At 49.8% G+C, this 19,204-nt stretch overlaps 1 protein-coding gene across 1 annotated transcript; it reads right to left on the bottom strand.

Moving 5' to 3' along the window:
* Nucleotides 1-152: 152 nt before the first annotated feature.
* On the bottom strand, nucleotides 153-769 carry LOC125527127 (citrate-binding protein-like). The gene is made up of 2 exons (XM_048691692.2): nucleotides 680-769; nucleotides 153-579 (listed from the first exon to the last, which is right to left on the bottom strand). Exons 1-2 carry the CDS (start codon nucleotides 761-763, stop codon nucleotides 175-177), a joined length of 489 nt encoding a protein of 162 aa, XP_048547649.2. The 5' UTR covers nucleotides 764-769; the 3' UTR covers nucleotides 153-174.
* Between the last annotated feature and the right edge of the window lie 18,435 nt (nucleotides 770-19,204).

Below are 19,204 nucleotides of genomic sequence, written 5' to 3'. Positions count from 1 at the left end.
CAATGATTACGGCCGTTGAGTTCTTCAATTCTATTTCTACATCACCGTCCAAATTAACACACACCAAAGGGAAATATAATGGATCAAAATTCTTTTAAAATGCAACATCTGTGAGTTGCGAATGAATCTAGTTGGAACCAATCAAATCATCAAACTGCACACCCATCGCGTGATTCAATGCTTGGTGAAGACTCGGACGTTCCTCCATCGCGACTCCATGCGGTCCGACGGGTGGTGGTGCGACTGCTTGTACACCCCGAACTTGAAGTAGTGCGCTGCGCCGGGCGCGCCGTGGCTGCGCGAGCGCAGCACCTCGGCGCCGTCGACGAACACGGTGACGCTGCGCGCGCCCACGTCGTGGACGACGTTGAGCCGGAGCCACCGGTCGTAAACGCCGTCGGCGAGCACCCTCCGCAGGTCGTGGTAGAAGGTGAGCCTGCCGTCGTAGACGTGGAGCATCAGCGTCGTCGCCTGCCGCTCCGGCGCCGCCCCGAAGATCTGCATGATGCACGCGCCGGACGTCCCCGCCGGCACGTACACCTCACCCTCGAACTGCCACACCCCCGACCTGTACACCTCCTGCGTGCGTGCGTGCCCCATGGCTCATTAAGCAACGTGCGAGCATGGCATGAGACGAGGGATTTGTTTAGCTAGTGATGCCGCGTGGGCGCGCACGTACGTCGATCTTGGTTTCGGTGCGCGGGCCACCGGGGTGGGCGGCGCTCATGGGCTTGTCGGTGGAGTAGACCCACATCTGGCGCATGCCGCCGGCTGTTAGACTTTGTAACGTAGCCTAACTGTGTAATATGTATCATGTATCATTATAAATATATGTGATAGGCTACCTCCAGAGGGTTGGGCCAGTTCCCACAAATCCTACGTCTAATATGGTATCAGTCTAAACCTAGGACCTACTCCACCTCCGTCTCAGCCGCCGCCGCCGCCGCGCCCCAAACCCTAGGGCCGCCGCCGTCGCCGCTGCAATGACTGCTTCCGCCTCCAACTCTGCCAGCTCCGGGACCATACCCGCAACGCTGGCCGCCCTGCTGAATCTTCCTGCCCGCACTGGTGCCTCGCCGACGCCGCACTTCTTTGGCACCGCCACGGTGGGTTCGCCGTTTTCCGCCCTGATCCCGCCGTCTCCTGCGCCGTCGACCGTGGCGGCCTCCCCCGCCGCGATGTTCGCGCCACCGGCGACTACCGCTGGCTCGTCCCCGACACTCACCATCATGCCGGCGGCCTCGGGGGGCTCTGACGATCAGCGTGCGGGTGTGACACCCCCAGCCCCGGCGGTCTCTGCGGTAGCTGCCACCGACGCTGCCCTGAGCTCCGGGCCGTTCCACTTCGACAACCTCATCACGACTCGTCTCACGCCGGACAACTACATGTTTTGGCGCGCCAAGGTTCTACCGCTGCTCCGCAGCCGCTCCCTCCTTGGCTATGTCGACGGCTCTCTGCCGTGTCCGCCGCAGGTCCTTCACATCGTCCACGGCCCGGCCATCAACCCGGCGCACCGTCTGTGGGTGCAACAGGACCAAGCGATCCTCTCCGCCATCCAGGGTTCCCTTGGAGACGGGGTTGCTGGCCTTTGTCTCTTTGCTGTCTCCTCCTTGGATGCGTGGACGACTCTGGAACATGCGTTTGCCCAGACCTCCACTGCTCACGCGATGGTTCTTCGCAGCAAGCTTGATGATGTCAAGAAACTGGACTCCTCGGCCACAACATACTTCAACAAACTCAAGGTCTTGGCGGATACATTGACCTCTATCGGTCGACCATTGAGTGATGAGGAGTTCGCCGTCTATGTGATTAAGGGCCTTGATGCTGACTACGACAACCTTGCCGAGGCCGTCCACAATGCCAAGCCGCCACTTCCGCCGCACGAGCTCTTCTCCCGGCTGCTCTTCACCGAGCAACGCATCGAAGCTCGCCGCTCCACCAACTCCATCGCCGACCAGCCCGCGGCCTTCTAGGCCTCGCGTGGCCAGCGCTCCACTGCGTCTTCGTCGCCTGCCCGCGTCACCAACCCGCCAGCGCCATCCTCGGGCGGAGGCCCTGTACGCTGTCAGCTTTGCGGGCGTGAGAGGCATGTCGCCTCCAGGTGCCACAAGAGGTTTCAGAGGAGCTTCCTGGGTATTGGCAACGATGGCAAAGGTAATGAGCGACAGTTTGCCATGGCGGACTCTGGCCCTCCTGCTGCTCATGTTGCTGCCAAGAGCAAAGATACACGCGTCGACCCCGGCTATACATCGTCATATTCGATTGATCCTGCATGGTATATGGACACTGGCGCCACGAATCATATGACGAACGAGCTCACCAAGCTGTCCACCCATCAGCCATATTACGGTCCCGACAAGGTTCACACCGCCAATGGTGTAGGTATGCCCATCTCTCACGTTGGTCAAGCATCTCTCTTAACTAGTCATCCATCTAGGTAGCTTCATCTTCGTAATATTTTACGGGTCCCCTCGATGACTCTTAATCTGTTATCTGTTCCAAAACTCACTCTTGATAACAATGTCCTATGTGAATTTCACCCGTTTGATCTTTTTGTTAAGGATCGAGCCACCCGGGAAATTCTGCTTAGTGGTCGTCTCAGCCATGGCTTATACCGCTTGGAGGATTCATCCGCCCCGCGCGTCTTCAGTGGTGTTCGTGTGTCGCCGTCCCAGTGGCACTCTCGCCTTGGTCACCCTGCCACTCCCATAGTTCGTCATATACTTCACCGTCATGAGCTGCCTATTGAGTCTAGTAATAAGGAGATGTCCGTGTGTGATGCCTGTCAACAAGGCAAAAGTCATCAGTTACCATTTGTTTCTTCTACTCGTCAAGTAACGAGTCCTCTTGAACTTGTGTTCTCTGATGTGTGGGGTCCCGCTCAAACTTCTGTGAGTGGTCACAACTATTATGTTAGCTTTATTGATGCCTATAGTCGGTTTACCTGGCTTTATCTTCTTAAGCGCAAATCTGATGTGTTTGATATATTCATTCAGTTTCAAGTGCATGTAGAACGTCTTCTCAAGCATAATATTATTCATGTCCAGTCTGATTGGGGGGGGCGAATATTGCAACCTCAATGCTTTCTTTAATAAGCTTGGGATCTCTCATCGTTTATCATGTCCTCATACACATCAGCAGAACGACGCTGTTGAGCGCAAGCATCGACATATAGTTGAGACCGGACTCACACTCCTGGCTCATGCGTCTGTACCTTTTCATTTTTGGAGTGATGCCTTTGCTACAGCATGTTTTCTTATTAACCGTCTACCTATGCGTATCATTAATATGAAAACTCCTATTGAGCTCCTTTTACATGAAATTCCTGATTATACCTTCTTTAAGGTGTTCGGGTGTGCTTGTTGGCCTCATCTTCGTCCCTATAATTCTAGAAAGCTTGAATTTCGGTCTAAGAAATGTGTGTTTCTAGGTTATAGCTCTCTTCATAAAGGCTATAAGTGCCTTCATGTGCCAACAAATCGTGTCTATATATCTCGTGATGTTGTCTTTGATGAGAACGTCTTCCCCTTTTCCTCCATGCCGCAGCAACCTTCCACACCACCATCTATGCATTCATCTCCTCTTATGCTTGGACAATTTGAAGATGTTGCATATTCGCCTGTGTTGTTACCTAACCATGGTGCAGGTGTTGGACGTGGTGCTCGCCTGGAACTTCTTCCGGATACAACTCCTATCGCGCATGTTGACCGGTCAGTGCACGTGCATGCACCCGTCGTCGACCCCGCCTCTGGCGCCGTGCTCGTCCATGCAACTGGACCGGCGCTGGTCTCTGACACTGGGCTGGTGTCATCCGAGGCACGGTCCACGACAGTTGAGGCGCGGCCCATGACCCCGCCGCTCTCCCCTGGGCGACTCGAGCGGTCTCCCTCCCCGCCTCCACGCCTAGACTCGCCTCCGTCGTCGCCTTCGTCGACCGCTCGTATGTCCCTGCCGCCCCTTTCGCCTGGGTCGGCTGGGCCTACCGTCGACTCGCCTGAGCCCTCGCCTGGGCTCCCGTCGCCCGCTCTGCCGTCATCCTCTCCCATGTTGGCGCCGCCGGCTCCCGTTCCTGTTGCACCGCAACGCCCGCATACTCGAAGCCGCAGCGGTATTGTCAAGCCCAAGTAGCGTCATGATGGTACTGTCACATATTTGGCTGCCTGTCTTGCTCACTCTGTTGCAGATCCCACTGATGAACCATGCCACTATGAGGTTGCTATGAGTATTCCTCACTGGCGGGCAGCTATGGAGCAAGAGTACAACGCTCTTCTTCATAATGAGACATGGACATTGGTTCCTCCTCCGCCTCGTGTCAACGTTATTGATTCGAAGTGGGTTTTCAAAGTCAAGAGACATGCGGACGGGTCTATTGAGCACTACAAGGCGCGTCTCATGGCTAGAGGGTTTAAGCAGCGACAGGGCCTGGACTACGAGGACACATTCAGCCCAGTTGTTAAACCTACTACCATTCGGCTTCTTTTGTCTCTTGCAGTCTCTCGAGGTTGGTCTCTTTGACAGCTTGATGTGCAGAATGCTTTTCTCCATGGGTTGCTTGAAGAGGAGGTTTACATGCGGCAGCCACCAGGGTTTGTTGATCCAGATCAGCCTCATCATCTCTGTCGTCTAACGAAGGCGCTCTACGGACTGAAACAGGCACCTCGTGCCTGGCATGCTCGTTTTGCTTCGGCTCTTCATACTCATGGATTCGTTCCGTCGACAGCTGATAGTTCGTTGTTCTTATTTCAGCGCCCCAGCCTGACTGTGTATTTGCTTGTGTACGTGGACGATATTATTCTGGTCAGTTCTTCTGACACGGCTGTTGATGCTCTTGTGATTGCTCTTGGCAGAGATTTTGCGGCTAAAGACTTGGGACAGCTACACTTCTTTCTGGGCATTGAGGTTGCACATCAGTCTCGTGGAAGCTTGGCTCTCACCCAGAAAAAGTACTCCCTGTTGGGGAACGTTGCAGAAAACAAAAATTTTCCTACGGTTTCACCAAGATCCATCTAGGAGTTCATCTAGCAACGAGTGATCGGATTGCATCTACATACCTTTGTAGATCACGCGCGGAAGCGTTCAAAGAACGGGGATGAGGAAGGCGTACTCGACGTGATCCAAATCACCGGAGATCCTAGCGCCGAACGGACGGCACCTCCGCGTTCAACACACGTACGGTCAGCATGACGTCTCCTTCTTCTTGATCCAGCAAGGGGGAAGGAGAGGTTGAGGAAGATGGCTCCAGCAGCAGCACGACAGCGTGGTGGAGATGGAGTTGCAGTACTCCGGCAGGGCTTCGCCAAGCACTATGGAGGAGGAGGATGTGTTGGAGAGGGAGAGGGAGGCACCATAGGCATGGTTTGAGAGGCCCTCCTTCCCAACTATATATAGGGAGTCCAAGGGGGGGGGCGCCGGCCCTAGGAGATCCAATCTCCTAGGGGGGGTGCGGCCAAGGGAGGAATCCCTCCTCCCCAAGGCACCTAGGAGGTGCCTTCCCCCTTTGGGACTCTTCCCTTCCTTGAACCCTAGGTGCATGGGCCTCTTGGGGCTGGTGCCCTTGGCCCATATAGGCCAAGGCGCATCCCCTACAGCCCATGTGGCCCCCCCGGGGCAGGTGGCCCCACCCGGTGGACCCCCGGGACCCTTCCGGTGGTCCCGGTACAATACCGGTGACCCCGAAACTTGTCCCGATGCCCGAAATAGCACTTCCTATATATAATTCTTTACCTCCGGACCATTCCGGAACTCCTCGTGACGTCCGGGATCTCATCCGGGACTCCGAACAACATTCGGGTTACTGCATATACATATCCCTACAACCGTAGCGTCACCGAACCTTAAGTGTGTAGACCCTACGGGTTCGCGAGACATGTAGACATGACCGAGACGACTCTCCGGTCAATAACCAACAGCGGGATCTGGATACCCATGTTGTTGGCTCCCACATGCTCCTCGATGATCTCATCGGATGAACCACGATGTCGAGGATTCAAGCAACCCTGTATACAATTCCTTTTGTCAATCGGTATGTTACTTGCCTGAGATCCGATCGTCGGTATCCCAATACCTCGTTCAATCTCGTTACCGGCAAGTCACTTTACTCGTACCGTAATGCATGATCCCGTGACCAGACACTTGGTCACTTTGAGCTCATTATGATGATGCATTACCGAGTGGGCCCAGTGATACCTCTCCGTCATACGGAGTGACAAATCCCAGTCTTGATCCGTGTCAACCCAACAGACACTTTCGGAGATACCCGTAGTATACCTTTATAGTCACCCATTTACGTTGTGACGTTTGGTACACCCAAAGCACTCCTACGGTATCCGGGAGTTACACGATCTCATGGTCTAAGGAAAAGATACTTGACATTGGAAAACTCTAGCAAACGAACTATACGATCTTATGCTATGTTTAGGATTGGGTCTTGTCCATCACATCATTCTCCTAATGATGTGATCTCGTTATCAATGACATATAATGTCCATAGTCAGGAAACCATGACTATCTGTTGATCACCGAGCTAGTCAACTAGAGGCTTACTAGGGACATGTTGGTGTCTATTATTCACACATGTATTACGATTTCCGGATAACACAATTATAGCATGAATAAAGACAATTATCATGAACAAGGAAATATAATAATAATGCTTTTATTATTGCCTCTAGGGCATATTTCCAACAGTCTCCCACTTGCACTAGAGTCAATAATCTAGTTACATTGTGATGAATCGAACACCCATGGAATTCTGGTGTTGATCATGTTTTGCTCTAGGGATTGGTTTAGTCAACGGATCTGCTACATTCAGGTCCGTATGTACTTTACAAATATCTATGTCTCCATCTTGAACATTTTCACGATTGGAGTTGAAGCGACGCTTGATGTGCCTTGTCTTCTTGTGAAACCTGGGCTCCTTGGCAAGTGCAATAGCTCCAGTGTTGTCACAGAAGAGTTTGATTGGCCCCGACGCATTGGGTATGACTCCTAGGTCGGTGATGAACTCCTTCACCCAAATTGCTTCATGTGCTGCCTCCGAGGCTGCCATGTACTCCGCTTCACATGTAGATCCCGCCACGACGCTCTGCTTGCAACTGCACCACCTTACTGCCCCACCATTCAAAATATACACGTATCCGGTTTGTGACTTAGAATCATCCAGATCTGTGTCGAAGCTAGCGTCGACGTAACCCTTTACGACGAGCTCTTCGTCACCTCCATAGACGAGAAACATTTCCTTAGTCCTTTTCAGGTACTTCAGGATATTCTTGACCACTGTCCAGTGTTCCTTGCCGGGATTACTTTGGTACCTTCCTACCAAACTTACGCCAAGGTTTACATCAGGTCTGGTACACAGCATGGCATACATAATAGAACCTATGGCCGAGGCATAGGGGATGACACTCATCTCTTCTATATCTTCTGCCGTGGTCGGACATTGAGCTAAGCTCAATTTCACACCTTGTAACACATGCAAAACCCCTTCTTAGACTGATCCATATTGAACTTCTTCAATATCTTATCAAGGTATGTGCTTTGTGAAAGACCTATGAGGCGTCTTGATCTATCTCTGTAGATCTTGATGCCTAATATATAAGCAGCTTCTCCAAGGTCCTTCATTGAAAAACTCTTATTCAAGTAGGCCTTAATGCTGTCCAAGAGTTCTATATCATTTCCCATCAAAAGTATGTCATCTACATATAATATGAGAAATGCTACAGAGCTCCCACTCACTTTCTTGTAAACACAGGCTTCTCCATAAGTCTGCGTAAACCCAAACGCTTTGATCATCTCATCAAAGCGAATGTTCCAACTCCGAGATGCTTGCACCAGCCCATAAATCGAGCGTTGGAGCTTGCACACCTTGTCAGCATTCTTAGGATCGACAAAACCTTCCGGCTGCATCATATACAATTCTTTCTTAAGGAAACCATTAAGGAATGCCGTTTTGACGTCCATTTGCCATATCTCATAATTGTAGAAAGCGGCAATTGCTAACATGATTCGGACGGACTTTAGCTTCGCTACCGGTGAGAAAGTCTCATCGTAGTCAACCCCTTGAACTTGTAGATAACCCTTAGCGACAAGCCGAGCTTTATAGATGGTCACATTACCATCCGCGTCTGTCTTCTTCTTAAAGATCCATTTATTTTCTATGCTCGCCGCTCAACGGGCAAGTCTGTCAAAGTCCATACTTCGTTTTCATACATGGATCCTATCTCGGATTTCATGGCTTCTAGCCATTTGTCGGAATCCGGGCCCGCCATCGCTTCTTCATAGTTCGAAGGTTCACCGTTGTCTAACAACATGATTTCCAAGACAGGGTTGCCGTACCACTCTGGTGCGGAACGTGTCCTTGTGGACCTTCGAATTTCAGTAGGAGCTTGATCAGAAGTATCTTGATCATCATCATTAACTTCCTCTCTAGTCAGTGCAGGCACCTCAGGAACATTTTCTTGAGTTGCGCCATTTTCCAGTTCAAGAGGTAATACTTCATCAAGTTCTACTTTCCTCCCACTTACTTCTTTCGAGAGAAACTCTTTCTCCAGAAAGGATCCATTCTTGGTAACAAAGATCTTGCCTTCGGATCTGAGGTAGAAGGTATATCCAATAGTTTCTTTAGGGTATCCTATGAAGACGCATTTTTCCGACTTGGGTTTGAGCTTTTCAGGTTGAAGTTTCTTGACATAAGCATCGCATCCCCAAACTTTTAGAAATGACAGCTTAGGTTTCTTCCCAAGCCATAATTCATACGGTGTCGTCTCAACGGATTTCGACGGAGCCCTATTTAAAGTGAATGCGGCAGTCTCTAAAGCATACCCCCAAAAAGATAGCGGTAAATCGGCAAGAGACATCATAGATCGCACCATATCTAATAGAGTGCGATTACGATGTTCGGACACACCATTACGCTGAGGTGTTCCAGGCGGCGTGAGCTATGAAACTATTCCACATTTTCTTAAGTGTGTGCCAAACTCATGACTCAAGTATTCTCCTCCATGATCTGATCGCAGGAACTTAATTTTCCTGTCACGTTGATTCTCAACCTCACTCTGAAATTCCTTGAACTTTTCAAAGGTTTCAGACTTGTGTTTCATTAAGTAGACATACCCATATCTACTCAAGTCATCAGTGAGGGTGAGAACATAACGATAGCCACCGCGAGCCTCAACACTCATTGGACCGCACACATCAGTATGTACGATTTCCAATAAGTTGGTTGCTCGCTCCATTGTTCCTGAGAACGGAGTCTTGGTCATTTTACCCATGAGGCATGGTTCGCACGTGTCAAATGATTCGTAATCAAGAGACTCTAAAAGTCCATCAGCATGGAGCTTCTTCATGCGTTTGACACCTATGTGACTAAGGCGGCAGTGCCACAAGTATGTGGGACTATCATTATCAATCTTACATCTTTTGGTACTCACACTATGAACATGTGTAGCATTACGCTCGAGATTCATTATGAATAAACCATTTACCATCGGAGCATGACCATAAAACATATCTCTCATATAAATAGAACAACCATTATTCTCGGATTTAAATGAGTAGCCATCTCGAATTAAACGAGATCCTGATACAATGTTCATGCTCAAAGCTGGCACTAAATAACAATTATTAAGGTTTAAAACTAATCCCAAAGGTAAATGTAGAGGTAGCATGCCGACGGTGATCACATTGACCTTGGAACCATTCCCGACGCGCATCGTCACCTCGTCCTTCGCCAGTCTCCGCTTATTCCGCAGCTCCTGTTTTGAGTTACAAATGTGAGCAACCGCACCGGTATCAAATACCCAGGAGCTACTGCGAGTACTGGTAAGGTACACTGAAGGAAATATGCCCTAGAGGCAATAATAAAGTTATTATTTATTTCCTTATAATCATGATAAATGTTTATTATTCATGCTAGAATTGTATTAACCGGAAACATAATACATATGTGAATACATAGACAAACAAAGTGTCACTAGTATGCCTCTACTTGACTAGCTCGTTAATCAAAGATGGTTATGTTTCCTAACCATGAACAATGAGTTGTTATTTGATTAACGGGATCACATCATTAAGAGAATGATCTGATTGACATGACCCATTCCATTAGCTTAGCACCCGATCGTTTAGTATGTTGCTATTGCTTTCTTCATGACTTATACATGTTCCTATAACTATGAGATTATGCAACTCCCGTTTACCGGAGGAACACTTTGGGTACTACCAAACGTCACAACGTAACTGGGTGATTATAAAGGAGTATTACAGGTGTCTCCAAAGGTACATGTTGGGTTGGCGTATTTCGAGATTAGGTTTTGTCACTCCGATTATGGGAGAGGTATCTCTGGGCCCTCTCGGTAATGCACATCACTTAAGCCTTGCAAGCATTGCAACTAAATGAGTTAGTTGCGGGATGATGTATTATAGAACGAGTAAAGAGACTTGCCAGCAACGAGATTGAACTAGGTATTGGAATACCGACGATCGAATCTCGGGCAAGTAACATACCGATGACAAAAGGAACGACGTATGTTGTTATGCGGTCTGACCGATAAAGATCTTCGTAGAATATGTAGGAGCCAATATGGGAATCCAGGTCCCGCTATTGGTTATTGACTGGAGACATGTCTCGGTCATGTCTACATTGTTCTCGAACCCGTAGGGTCCGCACGCTTAAGGTTACGATGACAGTTATATTATGAGTTTATGCATTTTGATGTACCGAAGGTTGTTCGGAGTCCCGGATGTGATCACGGACATGACAAGGAGTCTCTAAATGGTCGAGACATAAAGATTGATATATTGGAAGCCTATGTTTGGATATCAGAAGTGTTCCGGGTGAAATCGGGATTTTACCGGAGTACCGGGAGGTTACCGGAACCCCCCGGGAGCTAAATGGGCCACGATGGGCCTTAGTGGAAAAGAGAGGAGGCAGCCCTACATGGGCCGCGCGCCCCTCCCCTCCCTTGGTCCGAATTGGACAAGGAGAGGGGGCCGGCCCCCTCTCTCTTTTCCCCCCTCCACAAGTCCTATTCCAACTAGGATTGGGGGGGGGGGGATCCTACTCCCAGAGGGAGTAGGACTCTCCTGGCGCGCCCTATGTGGCCGGCCAGCCTCCCCCCTTTGGTCCTTTATATACTGAGGCAGAGACACCCTAGAACACAGAAGTTGATCCACGTGATCTAGTCCTTAGCCGTGTGCGGCGCCCCCAGCCACCATAGTCCTCGATAATACTGTAGCGGAGTTTAGGCGAAGCCCTGCTGCTGTAATACATCAAGATCGTCACCACGCCGTCGTGCTGACGGAACTCTTCCCCGACACTTTGCTGGATCAGAGTCTGGGGATCGTCATCGAGCTGAACGTGTGCTCGAACTCGGAGGTGCCGTAGTTTCGGTGCTTGATCGGTCGGATCATGAAGACGTACGACTACATCAACTAAACGCTTCCGTTGTCGATCTACTAGGTATGTAGATCATACTCCCCCTCTCGTTGCTATGCATCACATGATCTTGCGTGTGCGTAGGAATTTTTTTGAAATTACTACGAAACCCAACATACACATCAATTACATGTATATCACATATACCTTTCGTTTTACCGGCCTTCTTCTCCGCTAAGTATTTGGGGCAGTTCCGCTTCCAGTGACCACTTTCCTTGGAATAAAAGCACTCAGTCTCGGGCTTGGGTCCATTCTTTGGCTTCTTCCCGGTAGCTTGCTTGCCGGGCGCGGCAACTCCCTTGCCGTCCTTCTTGAAGGCTTTCTTTCCCTTGCCCTTCTTGAACTTAGTGGTTTTATTCACCATCAACACTTGATGTTCCTTTTTGACTTCTACCTCTGCTGATTTCAGCATTGCAAATACTTCAGGAATGGTCTTTTCCACCCCCTGCATATTGAAGTTCATCACAAAGCTCTTGTAGCTCGGTGGAAGCGACTGAAGGATTCTGTCAATGACCGCGTCATCTGGGAGATTAACTCCTAGCTGAGTCAAGCGGTTATGTAACCCAGAAATAATGAGTATGTGCTCACTGACAGAACTGTTTTCCTCCATCTTACAGCTGAAGAACTTGTCAGAGACTTGATATCTCTCGACCCGGGCATGAGCTTGGAAAACCATTTTCAGCTCTTCGAACATCTCATATGCTCCGTGTCTCTCAAAACGCTTTTGGAGCCCCGGCTCTAAGCTGTAAAGCATGCCGCACTGAACGAGGGAGTAGTCATCGGTACGTGCCTGCCAAGCGTTCATAACGTCTTGTTCTGCAGGGAGAACAGGTGCATCACCCAGCGGTGCTTGTAGGACATAATATTTCTTGGTAGCTATGAGGATGATCCTCAGGTTCCGGACCCAGTCCGTGTAGTTGCTGCCATTGTCTTTTAGCTTGGTTTTCTCTAGGAACGCGTTGAAGTTGAGGACTACGTTGGCCATTTGATCTACAAGACATATTGTAAAATTTTAGACTAAGTTCATGATAATTAAGTTCATCTAATCAAATTATTCAATGAACTCCCACTTAGATAAACATCCCTCCTGTAATCTAAGTATAACATGATCCGAGTTAACTAGGCCGTGTCCGATCATCACGTGAGATGGACTAGTCAACATCGGTGAACATCTTCATGTTGATCGTATCTTCTATACGACTCATGCTCGACCTTTCGGTCTTCTGTGTTCCGAGGCCATGTCTGTACATGCTAGGCTCGTCAAGTCAACCTAAGTGTTTGCATGTGTAAATCTGTCTTACACCCGTTGTATGTGAACGTTTAGAATCTAACACCCGATCATCACGTGGTGCTTCGAAACAACGAACTGTCGCAACGGTGCACAGTTAGGGGGAACACTTTATTGAAATTATTATGAGGGATCATCTTATTTACTACCGTCGTTCTAAGTAAACAAGATGCAAAAACATGATAAACATCACATGCAATCAAATAATAATAGTGACATGATATGGCCAATATCACATAGCTCCTTTGATCTCCATCTTGGGGCTCCATGATCATCTTGTCACCGGCATGACACCATGATCTCCATCATCATGATCTCCATCATCGTGTCTCCATGAAGTTGCTCGCCAACTATTACTTCTACTACTATGGCTAACACGTTTAGCAATAAAGTAAAGTAATTTACATGGCGTTTCTCAATGACACGCAGGTCATACAAAAAATAAAGACAACTCCTATGGCTCCTGCCGGTTGTCATACTCATCGACATGCAAGTCGTGATTCCTATTACAATAGCATGAACATCTCATATATCACATGTATATCATTCATCATTCATCACAACTTTGGCCATATCACATCACAAAGCACTTGCTGCAAAAACAAGTTAGACGTCCTCTAATTGTTGTTGCATGTTTTACGTGGCCGAAGTAGGGTTCTAGCAAGAATGTTTTCTTACCTACGTGAAAGCCACAACGTGATTTGTCAACTTCTATTTACCCTTCATAAGGACCCTCTTCATCGAATCCGCTCCAACTAAAGTGGGAGAGACAGACACCGCCAGCCACCTTATGCAACTTGTGCATGTTAGTCGGTGGAACCGGTCTCACGTAAGCGTACGTGTAAGGTTGGTCCGGGCCACTTCATCCCACAATACCGTTGAAGCAAGATAATACTAGTAGCGGCAAGAAAGTTGACAACATCAAAGCCCACAACAAATTGTGTTCTACTCGTGCAAGAGAACTACGCATAGATCTAGCTCATGATGCCAATGTTGGCGAACGTTGCAGAAAACAAAAATTTTCCTACGGTTTCACCAAGATCCATCTAGGAGTTCATCTAGCAATGAGTGATCGGATTGCATCTACATACCTTTGTAGATCACGCGCGGAAGCGTTCAAAGAACGGGGATGAGGAAGGCGTACTTGACGTGATCCAAATCACCGGAGATCCTAGCGCCGAACGGACGGCACCTCCGTGTTCAACACACGTACGATCAGCGTGACGTCTCCTTCTTCTTGATCCAGCAAGGGGGAAGGAGAGGTTGAGGAAGATGGCTCCAGCAGCAGCACGACGGCGTGGTGGAGATGGAGCTGCAGTACTCCGGCAGGGCTTCGCCAAGCACTATGGAGGAGGAGGATGTGTTGGAGAGGGAGAGGGAGGCACCAAAGGCGTGGTTTGAGAGGCCCTCCTTCCCCACTATATATAGGGAGTCCAAGGGGGGGCGCCAGCCCTAGGAGATCCAATCTCCTAGGGGGGTGCGGCCAAGGGAGGAATCCCTCCTCCCCAAGGCACCTAGGAGGTGCCTTCCCCCTTTGGGACTCTTCCCTTCCTTGAACCCTAGGCGCATGGGCCTCTTGGGGCTGGTGCCCTTGGCCCATATAGGCCAAGGCGCATCCCCTACAGCCCATGTGGCCCCCCGGGACCCTTCCGGTGGTCCCGGTACAATACCGGTGACCCCGAAACTTGTCCCGATGCCCGAAATAGCACTTCCTATATATAATTCTTTACCTCCGGACCATTCCGGAACTCCTCGTGACGTCCGGGATCTCATCCGGGACTCCGAACAACATTCGGGTTACTGCATATACATATCCCTACAACCCTAGCGTCACCGAACCTTAAGTGTGTAGACCCTACGGGTTCGCGAGACATGTAGACATGACCGAGACGACTCTCCGGTCAATAACCAACAGCGGGATCTGGATACCCATGTTGGCTCCCACATGCTCCTCGATGATCTCATCGGATGAACCACGATGTCGAGGATTCAAGCAACCCCGTATACAATTCCCTTTGTCAATCGGTATGTTACTTGTCTGAGATCCGATCGTCGGTATCCCAATACCTCGTTCAATCTCGTTACCGGCAAGTCACTTTACTCGTACCGTAATGCATGATCCCGTGACCAGACACTTGGTCACTTTGAGCTCATTATGATGATGCATTACCGAGTGGGCCCAGTGATACCTCTCCGTCATACGGAGTGACAAATCCCAGTCTTGATCCGTGTCAACCCAACAGACACTTTTGGAGATACCTGTAGTATACCTTTATAGTCACCCAGTTACCTTGTGACGTTTGGTACACCCAAAGCACTCCTACGGTATCCGGGAGTTACACGATCTCATGGTCTAAGGAAAAGATACTTGACATTGGAAAACTCTAGCAAACGAACTATACGATCTTATGCTATGTTTAGGATTGGGTCTTGTCCATCACATCATTCTCCTAATGATGTGATCTCGTTATCAATGACATCTAATGTCCATAGTCAGGAAACCATGACTATCTGTTGATCACCGAGCTAGTCAACTAGAGGCTTACTAGGGACATGTTAGTGTCTATTATTCACACATGTATTACGATTTCCGGATAACACAATTATAGCATGAATAAAGACAATTATCATGAACAAGGAAATATAATAATAATGCTTTTATTATTGCCTCTAGGGCATATTTCCAACACTCCCTTGATCTCTTGCGCCGTGCTGGTATGCTCAAGTGTAAGCCGTCACCCACGCCCATGTCCTCTACAGATAAGCTCTCGGCCACTGCTGGTTCTCCTCTTTCTTCTACGGATGCTACGGAGTATCGGAGTATTGTTGGTGGCTTGCAGTATCTGACTATCACCCGTCCTGATCTTTCATTTGCGGTTAACAGGGTATGTCAGTATCTTCATGCTCCTACAGATGTGCACTGGTCTGCTGTGAAGCGCATTCTTCGTTATGTGCGTCTCACTGTCTCCTATGGTCTTCATCTGCGACCTAGTTCCTCTACTGTTCTCTCTGCATTCTCAGATGCCGATTGGGCTGGATGTCCAGATGACAGGCGATCCACGGGGGGACATGCTGTATTTCTGGGTCCTAATTTGATCGCCTGGAGTGCGCGCAAGCAAGCCACTGTTTCTCGTAGCAGCACAGAGGCTGAGTACAAAGCAGTTGTCAATGCGACTGTTGAGCTTATCTGGATTGAGTCTTTGCTTCGAGAGCTGGGAATCTCCCAGTCACATCCTCCAGTTCTTTGGTGTGACAACATCGGTGCTACGTTTCTTTCGACAAACCTGGTGTTCCATGCACGAACCAAGCACATTGAGATTGACTATCATTTTGTGAGGGAACGTGTTGCATAGAAACTACTACAGATCAAGCAGATCAACTTGCCGACATCTTCACCAAGCCTCTACCTTCTCCCATGTTTGAGGTCTGTAGGCGCAATCTCAACCTCCTAGATGCATCAGGAGTGAGTTGAGATTGAGGGAGGGTGTTAGACTTTGTAACGTAGCCCAACTGTGTAATATGTATCATGTATCATTATAAATATATGTGATAGGCCACCCCTAGATGGTTAAGCCAGTTCCCACAAATCCTACGTCTAATACTGACGAACTCGTAGCGCGCGTCGAGCGGGACGTCGTAGGGCCTCTGCACAACGAACTGGGACTCCGTCAGGCTCACGGGGGTGAAGCCGGCGGTGAGGGTGTCGCCGGCGTGAGCCGTGCCGATCGCCACCGCGGTGACCACCACAAGCAGAGTGCACAAGATGGAACGAGCCATCAAATCGCTCGCCGCCCCGAAGATCTGCATGATGCACGCGCCGGACGTGCCCGCCGGCACGTACACCTCGCCCTCAAACTGCCACACCCCCGACCTGTACACCTCCTGCTTGCGTGCCCCATGGACCATGGCTCATTAAGCAACCTGCGAGCATGGCATGAGACGAAGGATTTGTGTAGTGATGCCGTGTGGGCGCGTACGTACGTCGATCTTGGTTTCGGTGCGCGGGCCACCGGCGTGGGCGGTGCTCATGGGCTTGTCGGTGGAGTAGACCCACATCCGGCGCACGCCGCGTGCATCATGCAGATCTTCATCTAAAATTACAAACTAGACCCTAGAATTTTACATAGACGCCCCTAAATCAAAAACGAAAAAGCAATTAGCCCCCGCTTCGACGCCGCCATCGTGTGTTGTTTGTGCCCTTTGGGGTGTTTGGGCTTGTTGTGCCGTGCCCACAACGGATTCTATGGTGTGTGTGTTGTTTGTGCGTCTGTGTTGGACTTTGGTGCGGTGGCATTGTGTGTCTATGTGTTGGATGATACCTTGTTGACTTATGCTTGGTGGTTGCTTTATTTATAAAATGGGACGAAAGCCTTTTTTGATGTACGGGGGCACGTGAATGATCGGAACAGTTGGTTATTGGAACAAGATGTACCTTCATGCTGTATGGTGACTTGAGTTAGATAGTAATTAACACTCACGCGTACGTGCTCGCTTCAGATGTCTACTTCAAGGACATACATTCTTCATCGCCTCATCGGCCAGCCAGTGCTTTTGTCGATTTGTAGGTGCATATACAATGCAAACGGAACTACTGATGCTAGAATCAAGCCTCTCTCTTGAAGAACGAAAGCGACATAATCGAAGCAAATTTTTCTCTAGATTAGACGAGTAAATTGCACAAAACCATCACTTTAAAGGCAAGGTCTGCGAAAATCACTACAATAAATTTTTTTTGCAGAAAACATCATGTCTTCGGTAATCTTTTTGCAAAAGACATTGATCGGCGGATCAGGCTCAGTTAAGTGAGTTTATGACAGATGGGGCCCGTTTTTTGCCTACATGGCATGACTTTTTGTGCCAGGTAGATTTTAATCTAAAATTACAAACTAGACTATAGAATTTTACATAGACGCCCCTAAATCAAAAACGGAAAAGCAATTAGCCTCCGCTTCAACCACCCGGGGCCGGGATGCGGCCAGGGCGAAGCAGAGGGGCGTGGCGACCTGGCGGCCGGGCGCTGGCGAAGCCGGGGCGACGCGGGGGGGGGGGGGGGGGGGGGAGCCGGCAGCCGGCGGTGGAGCAGGCGGCCACGGGCGCACCCGGCGGGCGCGGCGCGCGGAGGCGGAGCCGGGGTGGCCGGGGAACCGGCCACGCGGGCAGGCGGACGCCTGCGAAGGGCGCGGACAAGGGGCTCGGCCCTGGTGGAGGCGGCAGCGGCAAGCCGGACAGCGCGGGACGCGGAGCCGGCGCGGAGCAGGGCGACGCTCGCGGGCCGGGATGCGGGCGCGAGCTGGTCTGGGGACGTTGGAGGCCGATTTGACTGGATCCGGTGACGGGCGACGACGGCGGCGACCTGCATCCTGGGGAGGGAGCGGTGGCGGCCTGCATTCTGCAGAGGGAGGCGGCGACGGCTTGCGTCCTGCGGAGGGAGGCGACGGCTGCGGCCGTGGAGGTAGAGGCGGCGGCCACGTCCTGCGTAGGGAGCAGTGGCGGAGTCCTGCGTCGTGCGGAGGGAGGGGCGGCGGTGGCCCGTGGAGGGAGCAGCGGCGGGCATGCTAGTCGGCTGCGGAGCTCATGGGGAGGGTCTGGGCTGCATGGGGAAAAGTTGAGGGACTTTTTTGCTTTAAACCCAAACCGTTACGCCACGTAAGTAAAAACAGAGGCCATCTGTCATAAACGCGCTCAAACGACTTTAATCCGCCGATCAATGGTTTTTGCAAAAAGATTACTGAAGACATGGTGTTTTCTGCAAAAAAAAATGTATTGTAATGGTTTTCACAAACCTTGCCTTCAAGGTGATGGTTTTGTGCAATTTACTCAGACTAGACAGAAAGCACTCGCCCGGCCCTGTAACTACTCAACAAGGGAGAGGAAATACTCAGCAAGTTGGATACAAGGCCAAAAGATGACCAAATGGAGCGGAAGGCACATTGTTGAAATCAAGCAACTAGAGAACATATCCTGTACTCCCGATGATGTAGTACTCCGGCTGCACCGTGTGCTGCACAACTGTCGGATTGAAAATCTAGGTACAGGATGTAACGCGGAGTACTCAGCTTGTCAAATTTGCAGAAAACCCCCCATATAGATACAGAATCACCAACGTTTAATACATTATCTTGAAAAGCTGTGCCACCCCAGTTCTGGAACAGAATGAACAGAGACATCATGTGCCTCTGTAGCTTGTTGTCTCATGATGATGCATTCATCCAACACGTATAAATACGACAACAGCCCCATGGTACAGAGAGTATCATGACTTTCGAAGATGGAGAACATATGTATATATATGTTTTACATACAAAGTGCATAACATGAACCTCATTCAGCAAGTTTATTTGAGAAGGTAAAGCTAGTTCTAAGAAAATAAAGAGATAGGAAGTCCATGAACCAAGATTTGGTTTCATAAATCCTGCACCAAAGATGGAAAGACCAGAACATCAGGTCTGTTAAACACCTTTCTGAACTCAGAAGGCAACACA

Source organism: Triticum urartu, chromosome 3A, assembly GCF_056163025.1.
Source record: "Triticum urartu cultivar PI428250 chromosome 3A, HENAU_Tu73, whole genome shotgun sequence".
In the NCBI taxonomy this organism is placed as follows: Eukaryota; Viridiplantae; Streptophyta; class Magnoliopsida; order Poales; family Poaceae; genus Triticum; species Triticum urartu.
Note: the sequence above shows the minus strand (reverse complement) of the source record. Positions and strands in the feature narration are given on the sequence as shown.

What these genes read in the sequence shown, in the direction of transcription:
- LOC125527127 (XM_048691692.2), bottom strand. Translation starts at nt 763, where the DNA reads ATGCGCCAGATGTGGGTCTACTCCACCGACAAGCCCATGAGCGCCGCC. An exon ending in GCACCGAAACCAAGATCGAC is followed by an intron (nt 580 to 679) that starts GTACGTGCGCGC and finishes GCACGCACGCAG; the next exon opens with GAGGTGTACAGGTCGGGGGT.